The sequence below is a fragment of the Saprolegnia parasitica genome, assembly GCF_000151545.1.
Source record: "Saprolegnia parasitica CBS 223.65 unplaced genomic scaffold supercont2.71, whole genome shotgun sequence".
Classification (NCBI taxonomy): Eukaryota; Oomycota; class Saprolegniomycetes; order Saprolegniales; family Saprolegniaceae; genus Saprolegnia; species Saprolegnia parasitica.
Genome location: NW_012156465.1, coordinates 33,660 through 51,652, shown reverse-complemented (window position 1 = coordinate 51,652; position 17,993 = coordinate 33,660). Strand labels below are relative to the sequence as shown.

The 17,993-nt window shown below is 58.3% G+C and overlaps 10 protein-coding genes across 10 annotated transcripts; 4 read left to right on the top strand and 6 right to left on the bottom strand.

Moving 5' to 3' along the window:
• Window positions 1–2,178: 2,178 nt before the first annotated feature.
• Window positions 2,179–2,644, bottom strand: SPRG_11825 (hypothetical protein; the record flags this gene model as incomplete). Its single annotated transcript, XM_012350879.1, has 1 exon — window positions 2,179–2,644. The coding sequence occupies one exon, from the start codon at window positions 2,642–2,644 to the stop codon at window positions 2,276–2,278; it is 369 nt and encodes a 122-aa protein (XP_012206269.1). The 3' UTR covers window positions 2,179–2,275.
• A 546-nt stretch (window positions 2,645–3,190) lies between these two features.
• Window positions 3,191–3,818, top strand: SPRG_11824 (hypothetical protein). Its single transcript, XM_012350878.1, has one exon. The coding sequence runs from the start codon at window positions 3,218–3,220 to the stop codon at window positions 3,752–3,754; it is 537 nt and encodes a 178-aa protein (XP_012206268.1). The 5' UTR covers window positions 3,191–3,217; the 3' UTR covers window positions 3,755–3,818.
• A 492-nt stretch (window positions 3,819–4,310) lies between these two features.
• SPRG_11823 (hypothetical protein) lies at window positions 4,311–4,709 on the top strand. Its single transcript, XM_012350877.1, has 2 exons — window positions 4,311–4,367; window positions 4,415–4,709. Exons 1-2 carry the CDS (start codon window positions 4,317–4,319, stop codon window positions 4,619–4,621), a joined length of 258 nt encoding a protein of 85 aa, XP_012206267.1. The 5' UTR covers window positions 4,311–4,316; the 3' UTR covers window positions 4,622–4,709.
• On the bottom strand, window positions 4,588–5,012 carry SPRG_11822 (hypothetical protein). The gene is made up of 2 exons (XM_012350876.1): window positions 4,761–5,012; window positions 4,588–4,704 (listed from the first exon to the last, which is right to left on the bottom strand). Exons 1-2 carry the CDS (start codon window positions 4,968–4,970, stop codon window positions 4,639–4,641), a joined length of 276 nt encoding a protein of 91 aa, XP_012206266.1. The 5' UTR covers window positions 4,971–5,012; the 3' UTR covers window positions 4,588–4,638.
• Window positions 5,013–5,721: 709 nt separating this feature from the next.
• Window positions 5,722–6,400, top strand: SPRG_11821 (hypothetical protein). Its single transcript, XM_012350875.1, has one exon. It carries the CDS (start codon window positions 5,745–5,747, stop codon window positions 6,342–6,344), a length of 600 nt encoding a protein of 199 aa, XP_012206265.1. The 5' UTR covers window positions 5,722–5,744; the 3' UTR covers window positions 6,345–6,400.
• Window positions 6,401–6,512: 112 nt separating this feature from the next.
• On the bottom strand, window positions 6,513–7,383 carry SPRG_11820 (hypothetical protein). Its single transcript, XM_012350874.1, has one exon. The coding sequence runs from the start codon at window positions 7,372–7,374 to the stop codon at window positions 6,559–6,561; it is 816 nt and encodes a 271-aa protein (XP_012206264.1). The 5' UTR covers window positions 7,375–7,383; the 3' UTR covers window positions 6,513–6,558.
• A 366-nt stretch (window positions 7,384–7,749) lies between these two features.
• Window positions 7,750–9,300, bottom strand: SPRG_11819 (hypothetical protein; the record flags this gene model as incomplete). The annotated part of the gene is made up of 1 exon (XM_012350873.1): window positions 7,750–9,300. One exon carries the CDS (start codon window positions 9,298–9,300, stop codon window positions 7,750–7,752), a length of 1,551 nt encoding a protein of 516 aa, XP_012206263.1.
• Window positions 9,301–9,983: 683 nt separating this feature from the next.
• SPRG_11818 (hypothetical protein) lies at window positions 9,984–11,573 on the bottom strand (the record flags this gene model as incomplete). Its single annotated transcript, XM_012350872.1, has 1 exon — window positions 9,984–11,573. The coding sequence occupies one exon, from the start codon at window positions 11,571–11,573 to the stop codon at window positions 9,984–9,986; it is 1,590 nt and encodes a 529-aa protein (XP_012206262.1).
• Window positions 11,574–13,586: 2,013 nt separating this feature from the next.
• SPRG_11817 (hypothetical protein) lies at window positions 13,587–15,182 on the top strand (the record flags this gene model as incomplete). The annotated part of the gene is made up of 1 exon (XM_012350871.1): window positions 13,587–15,182. The coding sequence occupies one exon, from the start codon at window positions 13,587–13,589 to the stop codon at window positions 15,180–15,182; it is 1,596 nt and encodes a 531-aa protein (XP_012206261.1).
• Window positions 15,183–15,415: 233 nt separating this feature from the next.
• SPRG_11816 (hypothetical protein) lies at window positions 15,416–17,207 on the bottom strand (the record flags this gene model as incomplete). Its single annotated transcript, XM_012350870.1, has 2 exons — window positions 15,416–17,034; window positions 17,180–17,207. 2 exons carry the CDS (start codon window positions 17,205–17,207, stop codon window positions 15,416–15,418), a joined length of 1,647 nt encoding a protein of 548 aa, XP_012206260.1.
• Between the last annotated feature and the right edge of the window lie 786 nt (window positions 17,208–17,993).

Genomic DNA, 17,993 nt, shown 5'->3' with positions numbered 1-17,993 from the left:
TCTTTGGGTGGACGTGCCACAAGGGGTGCATGGATGTCGCTCTACATGGTACTAGTAGAGATGGACCAAGTGAGCAAAGTTGTGGTGTCGAATGCTCGTGTTGACGAGCGTCGTTGCACGGACTGTTGAGCTCGTGGCGTTTCTTCTGCATGTCAATAATGGAGCTGACATGCCTCGGTGACGGTGTTGGAGTATACCACCCGATTGTTGTCCCGTCCGTGTACGTGTGAACGACCAACGAGCTCGCGGGTGCTGTCCCTGCCCAACGCTCCATCGAACAATCAGATCTTACATATATATGAACGTGTTTCGCGTTAGAGTAGCCATCTCCTTCTTCATTCGCTCGCCGGGCCGTGGCTGCGCAGGCGGCGGCACAGGGGCTCGTCTTGTTCGTCTGTGGTCGCCCGGTGGCGCTTGCGGCCGCGGGTGAGGCCCATGACGACAAGCTCCGTGGATTCCTTCCAGGCTTCGCGATCGGCGGCAAAGCTACGCAGTTTGTTGAGGCCCTCGAGAGACGCCAGCGACTGAGGCGGCGTCAACGACTGGAGGTCGCGGTGCAGGACGATCGGCAACGTGATCATCTTGGTGTGGCCTAAAAAACGGGGTGCCTCGGGAGCGGCAAAGAAGAGGGCGGCGGCAATGTTGGCAGGGACGTCGTCCTTCAGGCGCAGCACGTGACCCAGCAGGCGCCAGCGTTGGCGGGCGACGATCTCGCTCAGCGGGACACTGTTGCAGCGCTTGTAGAGCGTGACGTCGCCGAGCGTGTTCGGGTGAAAGATGCCTAGAAGACGACGCAGCTGCCGGCGATGGAAGCTGTCAAGGCCCGCCAGACTCGTTGGCGTCAGGGCCCACGTGCCACAGTTGTACAAAAGGACCGGGACCTCGTAGCACTTGAATAGCCGCACACGGTTGCCTTCCGAGATGAGGCCTCGACGCATCCAGATCGTCCACATGTTGTTGAACGCTGTTGTCGCCAGTTGCTTCCGAGCGCACAGATCGGCCGCGTCGTCGAGGAGGCTGCCGAGCTTCTTGGTCGTGTGCCACGCCAAAGAGGCCGCGTACGTCGACCTGAATACCTGCGTTTCTTCCGTCTTGTCTTTATTCATCTTGAGGTCCCACCGGGCGAAGACGGATTATGGCGCCGCGGCTTTGATCCTGGTCATGGCAGCAGCGTCGTGGCAGGTGACGTCCGAGTCGTCGGCGTAGGCGACCGTGTGGGCGAGTAGGTTGTCCTCCTCGCCGAGCGTCTGCGCGAGGTCCTTGAGCGCGGCGTCGAGATACACAATAAACAGCGCCGGCGACAACGAGAATCAGATCTTATAGCAGGAATGTTACCGTGGGGGAGCTAGTGGAGCCGTGTGGCCGTTCAGCAACCAACCACGGCCCCCATGACCGCGACGTTGCTGTGAGGCGTCTCGTAGAGCGCTTGAGAGCACAGAGCTCTCGCATGCGCCATTGGTGCGACAGGACACCGCAGTAAGGAAAACCATCCTTCGTCTCATTCAAATGAACATGACCGGAGCTCCGCCCCTGCATGAGCGGACAATGGTGTAGCCGGCTACTAATAGTCGCAGCTAACGTTAGCCGCAAACGTATGAGGCTCCGTTCACTGCTATGCGATCATTGTCGTTGCAGCATCTCTCTCAACGATCCACAACACAGTCATATCCACGTACAACGTCTCCGTCCCAGCGATCGGAATGGGGGGCTCGATCGCCTTTGATCAAGTACTACAGCCACGACCCGTGCAACCGCCCGTCTGGTCCAACAACAGCTCATTGTTGTTCCAGGGCAGCTGCCTTTGCCTAGAAGGGGCACTCTGTCCAACGCGTGGCGGCAAATATATGAGGGTCGTCTTCCGTGGCCGAAAAAAGGGATCGAGCGTTTGCAATTGCAATGCCGTGTTGTGTATTTGGCAACGTGAAGTAATGCGTCATGAACTTTTCAAGCGCCGGCTCGATTGCGGACACTCAGCAAGCACGTCGAGCGCGCACCCACCCCCGATAGGGTTGGAACCTGCGTGGATATCAGGTCCATCGTTGCACCAAGTGCTGGGGAAAATTTCTTGACACGCAAGTCACGAATAGATCCGTTCGCCACCTGCCATTCGTCCAAACGCGGCTCCAAGAGTCGCTTTTCTCATGCAGTTGCAGCGTGTGACAGCCAGCGTGACTGTGTCTTTGTAATATTATTATTCTCGGCGGACAAGGGCCCACCCTCTGGTCTTGCATGTCAACCCATCCCACTGTCATCGACGCATACGCAGACGACTCGTTCACACGGCCGGGCTCGAGAGCAAGTGCTTGGCCAGGCACCACATCGCGGCGCGGACGGGCTTATCCTCCTCTGCCTCACTTCGCGGGCAAGACGTCGGGCTCGGAAGAGCACACACGGCATCGCCAGCGCGCTGGTTCAGATGCAGTGCAATGCGCACCTGGCCACACGCAACAGCGCGCTCAACGTACAAGTACCGAACGCGTGTGTGCTCCAAGAGGCTCAGGACGACATCAAGATGGCCGCGTTCGATCGCGAGAAGCATGGCCGCGTCAATTGCCGACGGGGTCGCAGTTGGGACGAGCAGCTTGAGCGCCAGTGCATCTTGGGCCTCGACCGCGCAGCGTAGCGGGAGAGAGACGTCGTTCATACAAAATCTCTGCGACAGTAGCCCCCGCGTTTCTGTATAACGTATTCTTCTTCTACCGTTCGAATATCGATGGTGGCTGGTTTATTGGCGCCTCTATATTTTCGCGTGATGAGCCTGGTCGAGCAGGCGTGGGGAGGAGGCGGAGGCGAATGACATGTCCAGTCCTCCAACGTTGCTTTCTTGTAAAGTGCAGTCGCGGCGGCGCAGAAATGGGTGCTCAAAATCTTTCAATTGTGGACACATACAGTCGTGCCACGAGTCTGTTTTCCGCGATCCCACACGTGGCGTCGCGAACGTCAACGTGCACGATACTGCCGTCGATGCTGTCTCGCCGCCGACGAAAACGTTCGTCAATCGCCCGTCGGACGCATGGAACATCCCAAATCTTTGCTCGCGACGTCGCAGGGCTCTCTGCCGGCAGACTTGGAAAGCGCGCGGCCCCGCGTTTCGTAATTGGAGAGAGTGGGACAACCGTTTCGCCAAATATTCGTACTGTACGTTTGTTAAATTTTATACGCCAGCTGGCACCGACCTGCACGAAATCAACGCGGCGACAACGATCACTTTTCAATTATGCTGGCAACGACGACGACGACGATCGAGCTGCCGCTGAGCTACTCTTCCTCGTCCTTGCTCTCCCCGGCGTCTGCGATTCACGCCAAGAAGACCATTATGAACACCACCACCTTTGCCAGCAGCAACGCGTCGCATGGCCGCTGCAAGTACAAGAGCGGCCGCTGCATGAACGAGCGGACGATCAAAGAGAACGGTGAGCCCCACACGCTCTGCGAAGAGCACCGCCTCTTGCACAATAAGAACCAGCGCAAGTCGGACACCAAGCGCCGGCGACTCCGGCGCGCCCTCCGCAACGAGCCGCGCATGGCGTCGCCCATGCGCAGTGCGTCCATGGACGACAGCGACGACGCGCTCTCGTCGATTCTGTGCTCGTCGCCCGACGACGACGACGAGAGCGTCTGGTGGTCGCAACTGCCACCGATGGCGCCGATCACATGGACGAGTCCGCCCGAGCCCTGGACGCCCGAAGAGCTGCACATTCTGTCGGTGCTCCTCGACTTGCCGCTTGACCACCACCGCTTCAACGCTGTATAAATTAGATCCGCCCCGCGATACATTATTGATGTTTAACCTAAGAACTCGTGCGTCTCTCTACTGTTTTGATGATGGGTGCCATGTCGACCAACATAGACCCGCGCAGGATTATTGGGTTACTAGGTTACCCCATCATATTTGGCTTCCACGGGTTCTGAAACGTAAGATCGAACGGCACGCGTGCTTCTCGCCAGCGCACCGTTCGGCGCGTGAGAACGAGAGGCTGCTGTTGCTGGTGTAGCGTCCAGAGGACTATCGAATACTCGGCTTTCCAGTCCGACTCACAAGTGGTGCCAGCATGGAGGAGGTGCACCATCCAAGCTGAGAAAGCGGCGACCGAGTGGGCAAAGCCCGTCGTATGTAACTTGATCATACTGGCGCCATTGTGAAAAGGCAAAGTCGGAACTGGTAGGACGCCGACTGGACAGGAGGTGAGAGGAAGCGATGGTCAGACAGGTAGCCGAGTGGCATGCGACTGGGTACATGGTTGATATCTGATGTGCCAACATGGGAACCTCCGAGATCGCATAGATCAAGCCTCCATCATTTGATATTTGCAGCCATGGCCGAGAAGCGCGGCCTCTGGACCGAGCATGTGGACGCGGCGACGGGGGTACGACGATGGGGAGCGGGATGAGGCGCGACTGACGTCATGCATAGCGCACGTTCTACTACAACGTCGCATATGGCCGCAGCTTCTGGACGCTACCAGACGACTGCTCCGTGGTCCGACCCCGGCAGGCGCCCACCGAGCCCGACGACGATGCGATGGACACGATTAGCAAGGAGGCGACGAGCCTTACCGAGCGCATCAAGCTCGCCCTCGAGAAGAAGGCGCAAGCGTCCACGACAGAGCCCGCTGCGTAGCACTTTCGTGTTGCTGTTTAGTTAGTCGAATCATCCTCCCGCACGAGTAAACTACTGCCGGTTTGGCGTCGCTTGGGGTTCTCCTACATAGAATATAACGTCATGAGTGAGCGAGAACACGGCGCAATGGGCGAAACACCTTGTACTGCTTGAGGCGCTCGTCAAAGGACGCGGGCTTGGACGCGGGTGGCGGCGACGTCGGCGGGTTCAGGTCCAGGAGCTCGCGCACGAGCTTCATCTTGGAGAGCATGAGCTTCCAGACGACGACCCATCCGAGCGCGAGGGTGACGAGGACGATGCAGACCGCGCCGACGAAGTACATGGCCCGGACAACGACCGCTCCGTCCATCGTGCTGCACTTTCTCTTCAAAATGGATGCGATTGGTAGAAATGATCTCTTTTCACGCGCGTGGATTGGCCGCAGCCTGTATGTGCGACGTGGATTGGCCAAAAAGATCTGCATGTTTTCGTTGTCGCGAATTGCGTACAATGGCCACGCGCAACTGTGCCAGTACGTCAAGTTACCAAAATAGGCACGTAGAGACGTGAAGTGTGGCGTGGGTGGTGTTGCCAGCGCACGCCAGCTCGCCGCGTACGGATGGTTCGCGGCGCCGTTGTTGGCCTGAGGACTGAGCCATTGACGATGCACAGTAGGCGCGCCACGTCAGTGCCCCCAGCGTTGAAATCGAGCCCAGCGCGCCAAAGGAATGTCTCTGCCATGGCCATGATGTGCTCAGCTTGGTACTTTTATGGTGTAGAGGAGGAAGCGATGTGTAGGATAGCATCCTAGCATAGCCCATGCATTGCTCGCGCCGTGTCGTGAGCGCCGCTGAATACCTGGACGAGCAGCTTTTACCGATCATACATGTCTGCAATGCACGCAGAGGTGTTACGCGTTGCAGCTATGTTACGTGAGCCCATCTTGGTCGCAGGAACCATCCCGACTGCATTAACGTTAACGTTACTTGGCGCGCCGAGTGCGTGTTGCCACAGGCCAAAGTTTTCTTGCATGTGATTGGGCGATGGCGTAATATTCCGCGTTTCTTGCAAGGCCATTGGCGGATACGATTTGGAGCCACCGCATTGGCCAAAAAACGACGCGACCGAAGTTGGCAGCCGAAGGATGGACGTCCAGGAGATGCTCGAGATGGTGCAGGTGAACCACCAAGCGGCCTTGGACGCGCTTGCAGCTCAAGTCAAGACGCTGCGCGAGACAGTCCAGCTCCAGCAGCTCGAGCTCCAGCAGCAGCGGGAAGCGCACGAACAAGCAGTCGCGACCCTCGAGAACGATGCAACCAACCTGCGGCAGCTCCTTGAGCAGACACAGGCAGAGAACCAAGAGCTCAGCGCAACGGTGCATCTCCTCAACGACGAGCTTAACGTCAAGTCGACTGCAAAGCGCCATTCGCCGACGCCGAGCGAGCCCAACATGCCCGTCCCGCCGTCGTACGAGATGGAGGCACCCGCCTACGACAACAGCGCCGCGAGCCACACGAGCATGGACACGTCCATGGACTTTAGCTACCCGGCGCTATGGGACCAGCCACAAGAGACAATGGCGGCGCCTCTGCACGTGTACAACCTGTATCAGAACGATCGACTGTCGCGGCCGGCCAAGCTGGCCAGCTTCAAGGAGCCTGCTACCCACGATAGCAACTCGCGCCTCGAGCACGAGCTCCGGCGCCTGCGCGAAAAGCTTGGAGCGTGTTCAACAGCGCTGTGAACGTGCTTCCGCCCGTGTTATTTATACAAGCCCTGTGGCAACAACAACGATTGTAGAGGACTTTGCTGCCCACGCGTCGAGGTCTTCCACGCGTTGTACTATTGTCCAGTGTCAATTGAGCAATTTTGTTGTTATTACATGTCATAGGAGCTGACATGCTGTCTTGAGCTCGAATATATGGGCCTCTAGAGCGTTGCAGGCTCGAGATGGTAGCTTATACAGTGACGTCTTGCGGCGAGTCGCTGCCGTCGCCGGCTTCCTCTTCGTCGCTCTCAGACGCAGCAGTGAACACACGGTGGGCCAACTCGAGGGCAGAGAGCATCGCGGGGACCCCAATGACGGGCGCGGCCGTAAGAATCACGTGCACGATGTCGAGGCGAGGGACGTTGTTGGAGAGTGCGGCCGAGATCTGCATCTCAAACATGCTTGCGTTCATGTGCGGCTGGCCCATGAGCATGGCGAGCGAGCACAGCGCTTGGCAGCGCGGCTCGAGGGGCGGCCCGGCCAGCACCTGCTGCGAGTACGAGTCGGCGAGCGCGTGCAAGTGCCGGGGCACGGGGACGTCAAAGAGCTGCTTCCACATGTACGGAGGCTCGGAGAGGTTAGTAGTGACGTGCTTGAGCGCGGCCATCTTGGCGCCGGTCGTCGTTTGGTGCAGGCGGGCGACATTCTCGGGTAAGAAGAAGGCGACCTTCTCGCGGTGCGAGAGGCGCTCGTACGCCGTGTACAACGTCAGGTGCTGCCGCTGATGGTGCTTGTGGTAGAGCTCGGCGCGGTACGGCGGCCGCCAGTACTTGACGTTCTTGGTCGCCTCGCGCAGGCGCTTCTCGGGCTCGAGGATCTCGCGGCCAAAGTGGACGCAGAAGAGACACTGCACCTTGAGCACCGGCGGGTCCGACATGGGCCGCACGCCGAACTGCAGCGCATGCTCCGGGCGGTACTGCGACTTGCGCTTCGCAGCCTTCTTGTCCGGCGCGCTGTCGTCCGACGCAGCAAACGCGACGACCGGCTCGTCGCTTGGAGTTGCCATCGCCACAAATAATCGCTCTTATTTGTGGCACCACCCATTCAACCGAGTGCTTTTTAACAGCACATTGCTAAAAAAGCTTGAGTCAAGTCGACCAATCAGGAAGGCGATACGTGGCACGTCGCCAAGCCGAGAGTTCGACTTTAGACCTGTGTCTGGATTCAAAGGATGAGCTATGACGTGTATCGATGTGATTTCTCATTGCAGCTTCAGAGGAAGCGCCGTAAGCATGAATGTTCTGACAAACTTGGCGATTTTCGGCTTCTTGGGTCAAAGGAAATGCATTATCCGGAGAGCCGTTACGTAACTTGGACTGTTCAAACAACCCACAACGTGCCACGTCATAGCACGTTGACTGCATTCTTAGAGTCTCACAACTTAGTAGTCTTTCAGGTTTTGCTGCCAGTCAAACACAAACAAAGCAACGTACACCAAAACCACGAGCAGCGCAGCCATGACCGAGAGCTCGCCGCGCGCCTTCATCTCGAGCAACGGCTTGCGCTGCGTTGGCAGCAGCACGATGAACACAAGACCCATGACTTGGATACTGAGGCAGACGATCCAGTTGTACCCGACTTGGTTTTGTGTGTGGTTGTCATCGAGCAGCGCTAGATTGGCGGGAAACGACTCGGCCATGTAGGTGCGCCAGCGGGTCGTGATGGGCACGACGAGGTCCTTGATGGTGGCAAAGATAGCGGCGGTTGTGGCTTCGTGGCCGAGGGTCGCGACCTCGACCATGGCCCAGCCGGGCATGAGCGTGTTCATACCGAGTGCGATCGAGGCCGGCGCGATGACGATGATGTAAAAGTAGTCGTTGCGGCAGACGTCGTAAATGACAAAAAAGGTGGCGATCGCTGTCACGCCGATGCCGCCGAGGGTCGTGATGAAGACGGCCTTGCGCCAGTTCCAGCCCATGCCCTTCTTGAGCGTGATGATCATCGTGGGCACGTACGGGATACGCGGGATGACATTGGCCCACGCAAGGTCGAGGTTGGTGACCCATGCCACGACTGCGGGTCCCGTCGGGCTTTGGAAGATGCTCGTTAGCAAGCAGAATGCGAAGAGCTGGTAGACGGCCCGCGTCTGCAGCAGCGTCCAGAGTGAACGACAGTTGAGAAGGCCCTGGCTGGGATTGTGTGTGTCTCGAAAGACACACATCGTGAGAAGAATCGCGAGAAGGCCGAGGCCAAACGCAATGCAGAACGGCGCGTTGGGGCTTGCGGACCAGTCGTAGCCGCCGCCGTAGCGCTTGGCGCTGAGGCAAAAGAGCATGAAGAAGCGCGCAAGGACACCGCCAATGCCCGAGATGAAGTATGTGATCGTCTGAAACGTCCCTCGGACGCTGACCGGTTCCCGCTGGGCGATCTCGACGAGGACGCCATCGAGATTCGCTTGCACGACGACGACGCCGAGCATCGCAAAGAGGGTCGGCGCCCGGTACCAGGCGACGCGACCTGGCGCCGTAAAGTCATACGCCGCTTTTGTCGTGTTGGCCGTGGGGTTCCAGCAGCTCGGGTAGTCCTTCGGGTCGCAGAACGGCGCGCCAAAGTCCGAGAAGGCGATGCACCCGACGCTGGCGACGCAGACGAGCCAGCCCACGAGCAGCCAGAGCTTGCGCCGGTAGCCGCCGACTTCGGTCGCGTCCGAGAGGATGGCGAAGAGCACGCGCAGCGTCCGCGCGATTGCTTGGAGCGAAGCCAACTGCGCGACGGTCGGCGCGGCGCCGTGGAGGTAGGCGCCAAAGACCGACGCGTTGAGAGGCGGCGCGACGGTCTGGAAAAAGGTCGCGACGACCGAGAGCACAAAAAAAGTAATGGCTGTCCGCGACTTGAGTGGGACGGCGCCACCGGGCGCGAGGGCGGTCGACGGGTCGCCGTCGCCGAGCGGCTTGTAGTGAGCTTCGAGGTCCGCCTGCTGCGGTAGATCCATGCTGCAAGGTAAATAGAGAAGTGCTGCTTGTGATGATCGTCGTATTGGAACCGTCCGGCATGATCCTCGGACTGTTCCTGTGACCATCATCATCCTCGTGAGCCATCATCGATGATGCTGCCGACGCTCAGTCGTACACACGTCAAACCATTTTACCACAGTTCGAATCGACGTTTAACTTGAAAAAACGTCGATTAAAGTATGCCAGGCTGCGACACATGTGTGTTTAAACAGTTTGGAGCCAGTGACGAGAGCGCCACTTCAAGCTCGATTATGACTGGGGTCGCCTGTGACGATCCATCCCATCACGGTAGCCGACATCCTCTGAGACCACTTCGTTTGGTCCAATAATTGATGTTGATACTAGTAGAGAACTAAGTAGTAACCTACTCGCAGTGTATCTACGATAGATAGCCGTATGTATGCAAGGGGATTTCCGAAGGGCATGCCACTACCTTGGCTACTTCAAGCGCATGACGTGGCAGCACCGCAAGGCGCCGTTTCGACATTTCCAATTTGGACGGGACCGGCTCTTGGCAGCGACTCTGCCGCCACGGCAGCGCTGTCGCAGGCCCTTGCCGTGGTAGCAGTGTAGCACGATGGCGCAGAACCATGCACGCACACGCAGCATCATAGTGCAAGTGTCTGTATTGATGCATAGTTTAGTGTATAGAAGCGTCCGACTAGTAGTCCTTGAAGCTTTGCTGCCAGTCGACGACAAAGAGAGCGATGTACCCGGCGATAACAAGTGCGCCGCCGATAATTGAACCTTTGCTGGCTTGCTTCATCGCCAGCAGCGGCTGGCGATGGGATGGAATGAGAAAGATAAACGCGAGGCCGGCGACTTGGATACCGAGGCAGATGAGCCAGTTGTACCCGACTTGGTTCTGTGTGTGGTTGTCGTCGAGCAACGCCAGATTGGCGGGAAACGACTCGGCCATGTAAGTGCGCCAGCGGGTCGTGATGGGCACGTTGAGGTCCTTGATGGTGGCAAAGATGGCAGCAATCGTGGCTTCGTGGCCGACGCCGGCCACTTCGACGAGCGCCCACCCAGGTATGAGTGTGTTCATGCCCGTCGAGACAATCGCAAGCGCAAAGAGGATGATGTAAAAGTAGTCGTTGCGGCACACGTCCCAGACGACAAAGAGCACGGGAAACGCGGTGAGGAGGATGCCGACCAGCGTCGCGATGAAGAGCGCCTTTTGCCAGTTCCACGCGCGCCCCTTCTTGGTCGTGAGGATGATAGTGGGGATGTACGGGACGCGCGGGATCACGTTCGCCCAGCCCAGGTCGAGGTGCTTGACCCACGTCACGACCGTCGGTCCCGTCGGGCTCTGAAAGAGGTTGGTCAGAAACCGAAACGCGAGCAGCTGGTACACGGCGCGGTTCTGCAGCAGTTGCCAGAGCTGGCCAAACCACGCGGGCACGCTTTTGATGTGGTTCTTCGTGTCACGGAAGAGCGTGGTGGCCGGAACAAATGCGCAGAGGCTAAAGAAGATCGCGACAAAGTACGGTGTGTTGGGGCCCGCCGACCAGTCGTAGTACCCACCGTAGCGCCGGCCGTTGAGGAAGAGCTGGAGGAAGAGGCGGCCCCAGACCGCACCGATGCCTTGGAAGAAGTAGGTAAAGCCCTGGAAGATGCCGCGGGTGCTGATGGGGTCACGCTGCGCGTACTCGATGAGGACGCCGTCGAGCGTCGCCTGCACGATCATGACGCCGAGCGTCTGGAAGAAGATTGGCGCGCGAAACCACGGAACCGAGTTGGGCGCGTCGAGATTGTAGAGCGAGCCGTTAGGATTGCGCGCTGTCGCGCAGCCCGGGTGATCCTTTGGGTCGCAGTACGGATCGCCAAACGACCGGCACGCCATGGACAGAAGCGCGCCAATCGTAAGGAGCCAGCCCGCGACGAGCCAAAACTTGCGCCGGTAGCCAAAGACGGGCACAATGTCGATGAGGACGCCGAAGAAGACGCGCAAGGTCCACGCGCCGGCTTGAAGCGACGCGATCTGCGCGACGTGCGCCGCCGATCCGTGGAGGTACGAGCCATAGATGTACGTGTTGAGCGGCGGCAGCAGAATCTGGAGGAGGTTGGCCATGAACATTTGCACGAAGAAGACGATAGCGGGCCGCGACTTCATCGCAATGGGCTCGCCCGGCGCAAGCGCCGTCGACGGGTCGTCGTCACCCGATGAAAACGGCTTGAAACTCGCTTCCGGCGTCTCGACAAAGAAGCCCTCCGGGTGGAGCTCGACATGAGGGTCGGTGGTTGCCATGGCCGAGGCAAATTGAAAATGAGGCTCCTTCCTTCAGCTCACGGCGAAATCTGCTACAAAAGATTACTAGTTCGATCGTCCGAAGGTCGGGATCCTTCGCTCCTGCGCATGCGATTCATGCGCGCAAGCTGTCGCTCGTTGGTTTGACGATTACGCTTATCCATCGTCCGAGTTATCCGGGTTTAACGTGACGTGTCTCACTCCGACCTCGCGTTAAAGACTGCAAATTTAGTGTTCAAACGCAGTAAAACGCATTTACCCGGTGTTCCACGTCGCGCGCGCAGCAGTGTTTATCACTGGGTCGATGCGACGGCCCCTCCTTGACTCAATCAAAGGCCCATCGTCATTGCGAGGCCACTCGTAGCGTAAGCGCTCAAGTGCGAGTTCCGTCGCATTACTCGCATACAAAGCAAGCAGAAGGCGGATCCTGCGATGATTTCCTGGTATGTGGCCCCTTGATTGGTGGCTGTTGCTCTCATACTGCACAGATCGCGCAGGAGCCGATTGCCTTGAAGAGAAGCGATTTCGTGTTCGCATCGCAGAACAGCGTACTGCGAGATGTCGCCGAGAATTTGGTTGTAGTTTCAACCAAAGCAGTCGTGGCGACATGCACCCCTTTCCTTTCAGTTTCCATTGAGATTTGCGATTCCATTGAGATTTGCGATGCAATCGCTCGTGGGCGCTAGCAGTGCAAGTGGACGACGGGACTGGTCGTTGGCAATCACATGGGGGCGCGAGTTTGGTCACATCGTCCGCCATTTGGGTGCACGCGAGCCCTTGCGGTACAACTAAGGGGCCCCGTGCCGCTGTGGGGCCCCGTGCCGCTGTGGTAATGGTGTGAAGCACACGACAGCGAAATGCCCGCCGCATTTGCGTTGTAGAACCGACCTCGTGGCAAACTATCGAGCCGCGTTGCATAGCATACCTAATAGTTCAGCCACTGCAAGCGTGTGCATATGTAGGAAGCGCCAAGTATATATGAGGACACGCCGGCTACGATGACCACTATGCAACATGTTTGCATGTTGTACTGTACTCGGTCTTTCTGCAGTGTAGTATTGTCGACAGGGACGCGATAGGGCTATCCTTCCTCCTCGACGGCCAGTGGATAACGTTGCGGCCACCTATATAGTCTCGTCACTGCCACCATTCACAGCGCTGTGCTTGACTTGTTGCGCTTTGGGAAAAACGCCAAGCACTCCCTTCATTCGCGCGTGGGATCATATATATGGTGTGGGATGGGACTCGGTATTCAGCGCACGAACGATGCAAGCAACTAGACGGTAAAGAAAGACATGCGTTTAAATCGCCGTTGAACAAGCCCGCGACGATGGTCAATCCAGGGTTATGTACATGTACGAGGTCACATCGAGCACGTTGACCCAGAGCGCTGCTCGTTGTTTCACATTTATATCGATGCCGCTGTGGTGCGGCAAGAGCTAGAGGCGACATCGTATGCGGACTGCACTTGCACATCGCACCTACTCGTGCCCTTTCCCAGCTCACACTATCTATGAGTATTCCACGAACTGAGCTGATGATCAAGTAAGCAGGATCAGATCATGACGGGGCGCGTTGCTGGCTGCATACTGAGTTCCAATCAAAAATCATGTTTGCGTCAAGCTCTTTGGTGTAAACAGATATGAAATGACCTCGGTTCCATAGCTCGAACCATTCTATGTGCCACGTACGTTTACTCGACCCATGCATAGGTTAAACACCCTGATCGTACCACGCGGATATTAGCGCGACAAAAACGGTCAATGTCCTACCACGCAACTGTTTTGTACGCTTTGTACACCATACGGGCTTGTACAGATAGCGGACCCGCTACCTTTTAACATGGGACTGCCTAATTAAACCTATACGTTAAAGACGACGTCAATTGTTGAACGTCGATCATGCCAAGGTTTGCGCCCCATAAGCATCGCGTACATGCTCGCTTCCTAGAGTTTCTATGAAGTTATCGCTCGTCAAACGTAATTCGACTAGCCTCATTCTCTATAATTTACCATGCCCGACAACCCGCCACCCACCTCGCTATCCAAAGACCCGCCAACGACAGACTCGAGTGAGGTCGATTTCGCCGGTCTTTCCGATGACTTTACTCACGATTCGGCATCTGCCCTCGCCCCCGGCGGTGCCCTCGCGCTGAACTCGCGCGACACGATTGTCTTTTATGTCCAGAGCATCGCGGCGAGCTTTCTGCAGTGGGTGCTGCCGCCACTCAACACTTACCTCTTCTCCGCCTATTTGCACGCACCCGCGCACATCGTCGCCCAGTTCACGTGGCTCCAGTGGATGGCGTGGGTGCCACGTATTCTCTTTGCGGTGTGCTCTGACTACGTCACGCTCTTCGGCTACCGGCGCAAGCTGTGGCTCGTGCTCGGCTGGGTCATGACCGTTGCCAGTGTTGCGGCCATGGCCTTTTCGTCCGTCGGCGCGCCCTACTGCGACCCCCAAGTGTACCCGACCTGCTGGAACCCCAAGGCCAACACGACACGAGCCGCCTACAACTTTGACGCGCCCAACCGAGCCGCGTGGTACCGAACACCTACGTTTTTTGTGCACCTCGGTGTCGCGATGGTGCAGGCGTCGCTCGACGGCGTCATGGTCGAGTACTGCCACCGCGAGCCGCTGGCGCTCCGGGGCCGGCTGCAGGCGTTCACCTACTTTATCTCGGGCCTCGGCATTCTGTACGCCCGCTTCTTTGGCCTCTTTGGATTGAACGCGCCGCGGTACGGCGGCACGTACGACTTTTCGGCCGGCCCCGCGGTCGCCTACATGATTGGCTTCGGCTTGAGCTTTGTCTCGCTCGTCTTGGCCATCTGCTGCTTTCGCGACACCCACAACCACATCAAATCGCTGGCCGACTGGACGACCGGGCTCTGGCGCCTCCTGCAGAACCGTGCTGTGTACCAGCTCGTGGTGTTCCGCATCTGCTACTCGCTCTTCCAGAGCCCCTTGGGCACGCCAATCATTTCGTGGGTGACGGACATCAGCATTGGCTGGTCCAACGTCATGGGTCGCATTCTCTACGTACCGACGCTGATTCAGATCATGCGCCGGGGGCTGCAGTGGAACTGGCGCAAGTGCGTCGGTATCGCGTCCGTCTTTAGCATCGTGCTCACGGCCCTCGCAACTTTTTTTGTCATCTATGACGTCTGCCGCAACCAGTACTTTTACCTCGTCATCTTGGCGCTGAGTGCGATTGCGTTGGCGTTCATGACGCTCATGCCCGGCTGGGTCATGGTTGAGGTGGCCGGCGTCGGCCACGAAGCCACGATCGCAGCGCTCTACGGCGCCATGAGCAACCTCATGCTGCCTGTCGCCGCGCGCTGGCGCATCATCATGAACGACGCCTTCCCCGCCAACACCGCGCTCCTCAACGATGCGCATACGCGCGACCAAGTCATGTACTCGCACGTCATTAGCTTTTCCCTCCAGCTCGTCGGCGTTCTCTTTGTGGTCTTCCTCCCGACGCACCGGCTTCCGACGCTGCAGTTGCTTGCGCGCAATGATCGCTCGCCCATCGCAGGCGTCCTCGTCGTTCTCGCCTACCTTGTGCTGATCGTCTTTGCGCTGCAGCAGAGTCTCTACAACTACTAATGCCTAGCTACTGCACTTCTATAAATCAACAGGACTACCGTTTCCTTTAGCTGTAGACTAGAAACTTGCATCGGTTTCGCGCATGATCACGCCGTTAGGGTTGGGGTCCGTCTGTAACGACATGGAACGGTCGCGTCATCGGTTGTGGTTGCCGACGCGCGCATGAACTTGAAATCGCTCAGAGCAACGGTTACAAGAGGTGGGCAATAGATGCATTAGTATAATAGAGTAAGTTAGTTGCTGTAGCTGTCGATGTTTTGTTGCCACAGGAACACGAGCATCGCAAAGTACCCGACAACGACGGCCGCGCCGCCAAGGCGCGAGGCCGCGCCGTGCTTGAGCGCACGCATCGCAAGCTTCTGGGTCGGCACGAGAAGAAACCACGCGAGGCCGACGATTTGAATCGCAAACGAAATCGCGTGGGTCCACGCGACCTGGTCGCGGGTGTGGTCGTCGTCCTTCAGAAGCATGCTCTGAACGGGAAACTGGTCGGCGATAAACGTGTGCCACTTGAGCGCGATTGGAACGTTGAGGTCTTTGATCGTCGCCCAGAGCGCGGCGATCATCGCTTCGTACCCAACGCCCGCGAGCTCGACCATGACAAGGCCCTGGAGAAGATAATTGATGGCGACGGGGACACCCGTGAGGACGACGACGGCCGTGTAGAACCACGCGTTGCGGCACACGTCGTAAATCACGAAAAACGTCGCAAACGCCATGAGTGCAATGTTGACGCCGGTGGCGCCGGCCGCGACGTAGCGCCAGTTCCACTGCAGACCGGCCCGACCGACGTAGCCCGTCATGGGCACGAAGAGGAGGCGCGGCGTGATGTTGATCCAGCCCATGTCGAGGTTGTCGACCCAGCGCACGAGCGGGATGCCAAACGCCAAGAGCGGGTTGCCGTACACGTTGTTGAAGAGGTAGTAGAAGAACCGGAAGATGAGCAGCTGGTACACGGCGCGGTTGGTCAAGAGCAACCAGAGACCATGGAGCCATTGGCGAAGCGGCACAAACGGCCGAGGACTGTCGTGCACAAACACCAGCGCCGTCACAAGCGCGACGAGACCACCGCCGAGACTGAGAAGGTACGGAAAGTTGGCGCCCACGGACCAGTCGTACGTCCCGCCGTAGCGCTTGCCGTTGAGCATGAGCTGGATGAAGAAGCGCGCCGCGAGGCCGCCCGTGCCCGTGAGCGCGTACACAACGGCTTGGATCTGGCCGCGCGTTGCGATCGGCTCGCGCTGCGCGTACTCGACCATGAGGCCGTCAACGTTGGCAGTGACGAGGACGACACCAAGCGTCGCAAAGAAGGTCGGTGCGCGGTACCAGGCGACGCGGCCTGGTGCAGCAAAGTCATAGGCCGCTTTTGTCGTGTTGGCCTTGGGGTTCCAGCACGTTGGGTAGTCCTTCGGGTCGCAGAACGGCGACCCGAACGAAGAGAAGCCCATGATGGCGAGGCTCACGCACGTAAGCACCCAGCCAAGGCTGAGCCAGAAGCGCCGGCGGTGGCCAAAGACCGGGAGGTAGTCGGAGAGGAGTGCGAAGAGCACGCGGAGCGACCACGCGAGGTTCTCAAGCGCCGCGAGCTGCGCGTAGTGGTCCGCAGAGCTGTGCAGATAGGCCATGAAGATGTAGAGCTTGAGCGGCGGCAGAACGTTCTGCATGAACGTCGACACGATCGACTGGAAGTAGAGCACGAGCGCGGGCTTGGACAAGAGACCGACCGTCTCACCGGGCGCGAGCGCCTCGCCGTTCGTGCTGTCGCCGCTGCTCGAGACGTGGAGCGTCGTCGAGTCGCCGCAGTAGTCGCCGCCGTCGCTCGGGTCGCCGCACGCGACGTCCAGAGGTGGCGCTACAGGTAATGGAGATGCGCTCATGAGGTTGAATTCTAGAATGACTGGCACGGTCGTAAGCGGGTGCGTGTTGACAGGACGGCCGCGGTGCCTGTCACAGCCGCCTCGCATTGCACCCCGCAGTTTCCCCACCGTGACGTGCACTCTGGCGCCATAAAAACGACGTGGCCATGCAAATGGACGCCAATCCCAGCGCCACGTGGACTGCGACATGTGATTGGCGACGAATCCACCTTCCTTGGAGGATGCGCCCAGGCCACAGCCATCGCAGCGTCGACTCTCTACTAAAGATACTCGAGCATTCGCTCTTGGGCAAGCGATTCTTCCAGGTCCGTCCGCCCGCCAAGGAGCGTGCTGACGTACACAGCGACCGGCATGCGACGCCTGCGTGATCACGAAACCGCAAACAAGCCCACGGGCGCCGCGTCGAGATGATGCTTCTCAGCCCTCGCTGAAGCGTAATCGGTCCGACGGCAATCCAAAAAACTTGGTTGATGCGCAGAAACAAGCAGCGCGTTCGTTGCAGGGCACGCATCGACGGTCGCCCTGTGACAAAGACAACATTACACGGTACCTTTTGTTCAAGCGCATTCCTTTTCTTGGCCGGCAAATCATGAGGCTGCATCGCACGCGCAAGCGAGACGTCCCGTTGTCACCTATGCACAAACGCGCAGCAGAGGATAGAAGATCATAAATAGTCGATTTGTTAGTTTTATCGTAGTGCGTCTAGTCGTATAGTATCTATATAGTAGTAGTTCTCATTGCGCATAGCTGTGCACGTTTTGCTGCCACGAGAACGCCATCAGCGCAATGTAGCCAAGTGCGACGAGGACGCCGACGGACGTGGCGCCACCGCGCTGCTTCATCATGGCCAGCGGGATTTTCTGCGACGGCAGCAAGACGATCCAGACAAGGCCGATGAGCTGGATCGCGAAGGCAATGAGGTGCATGTAGGCGA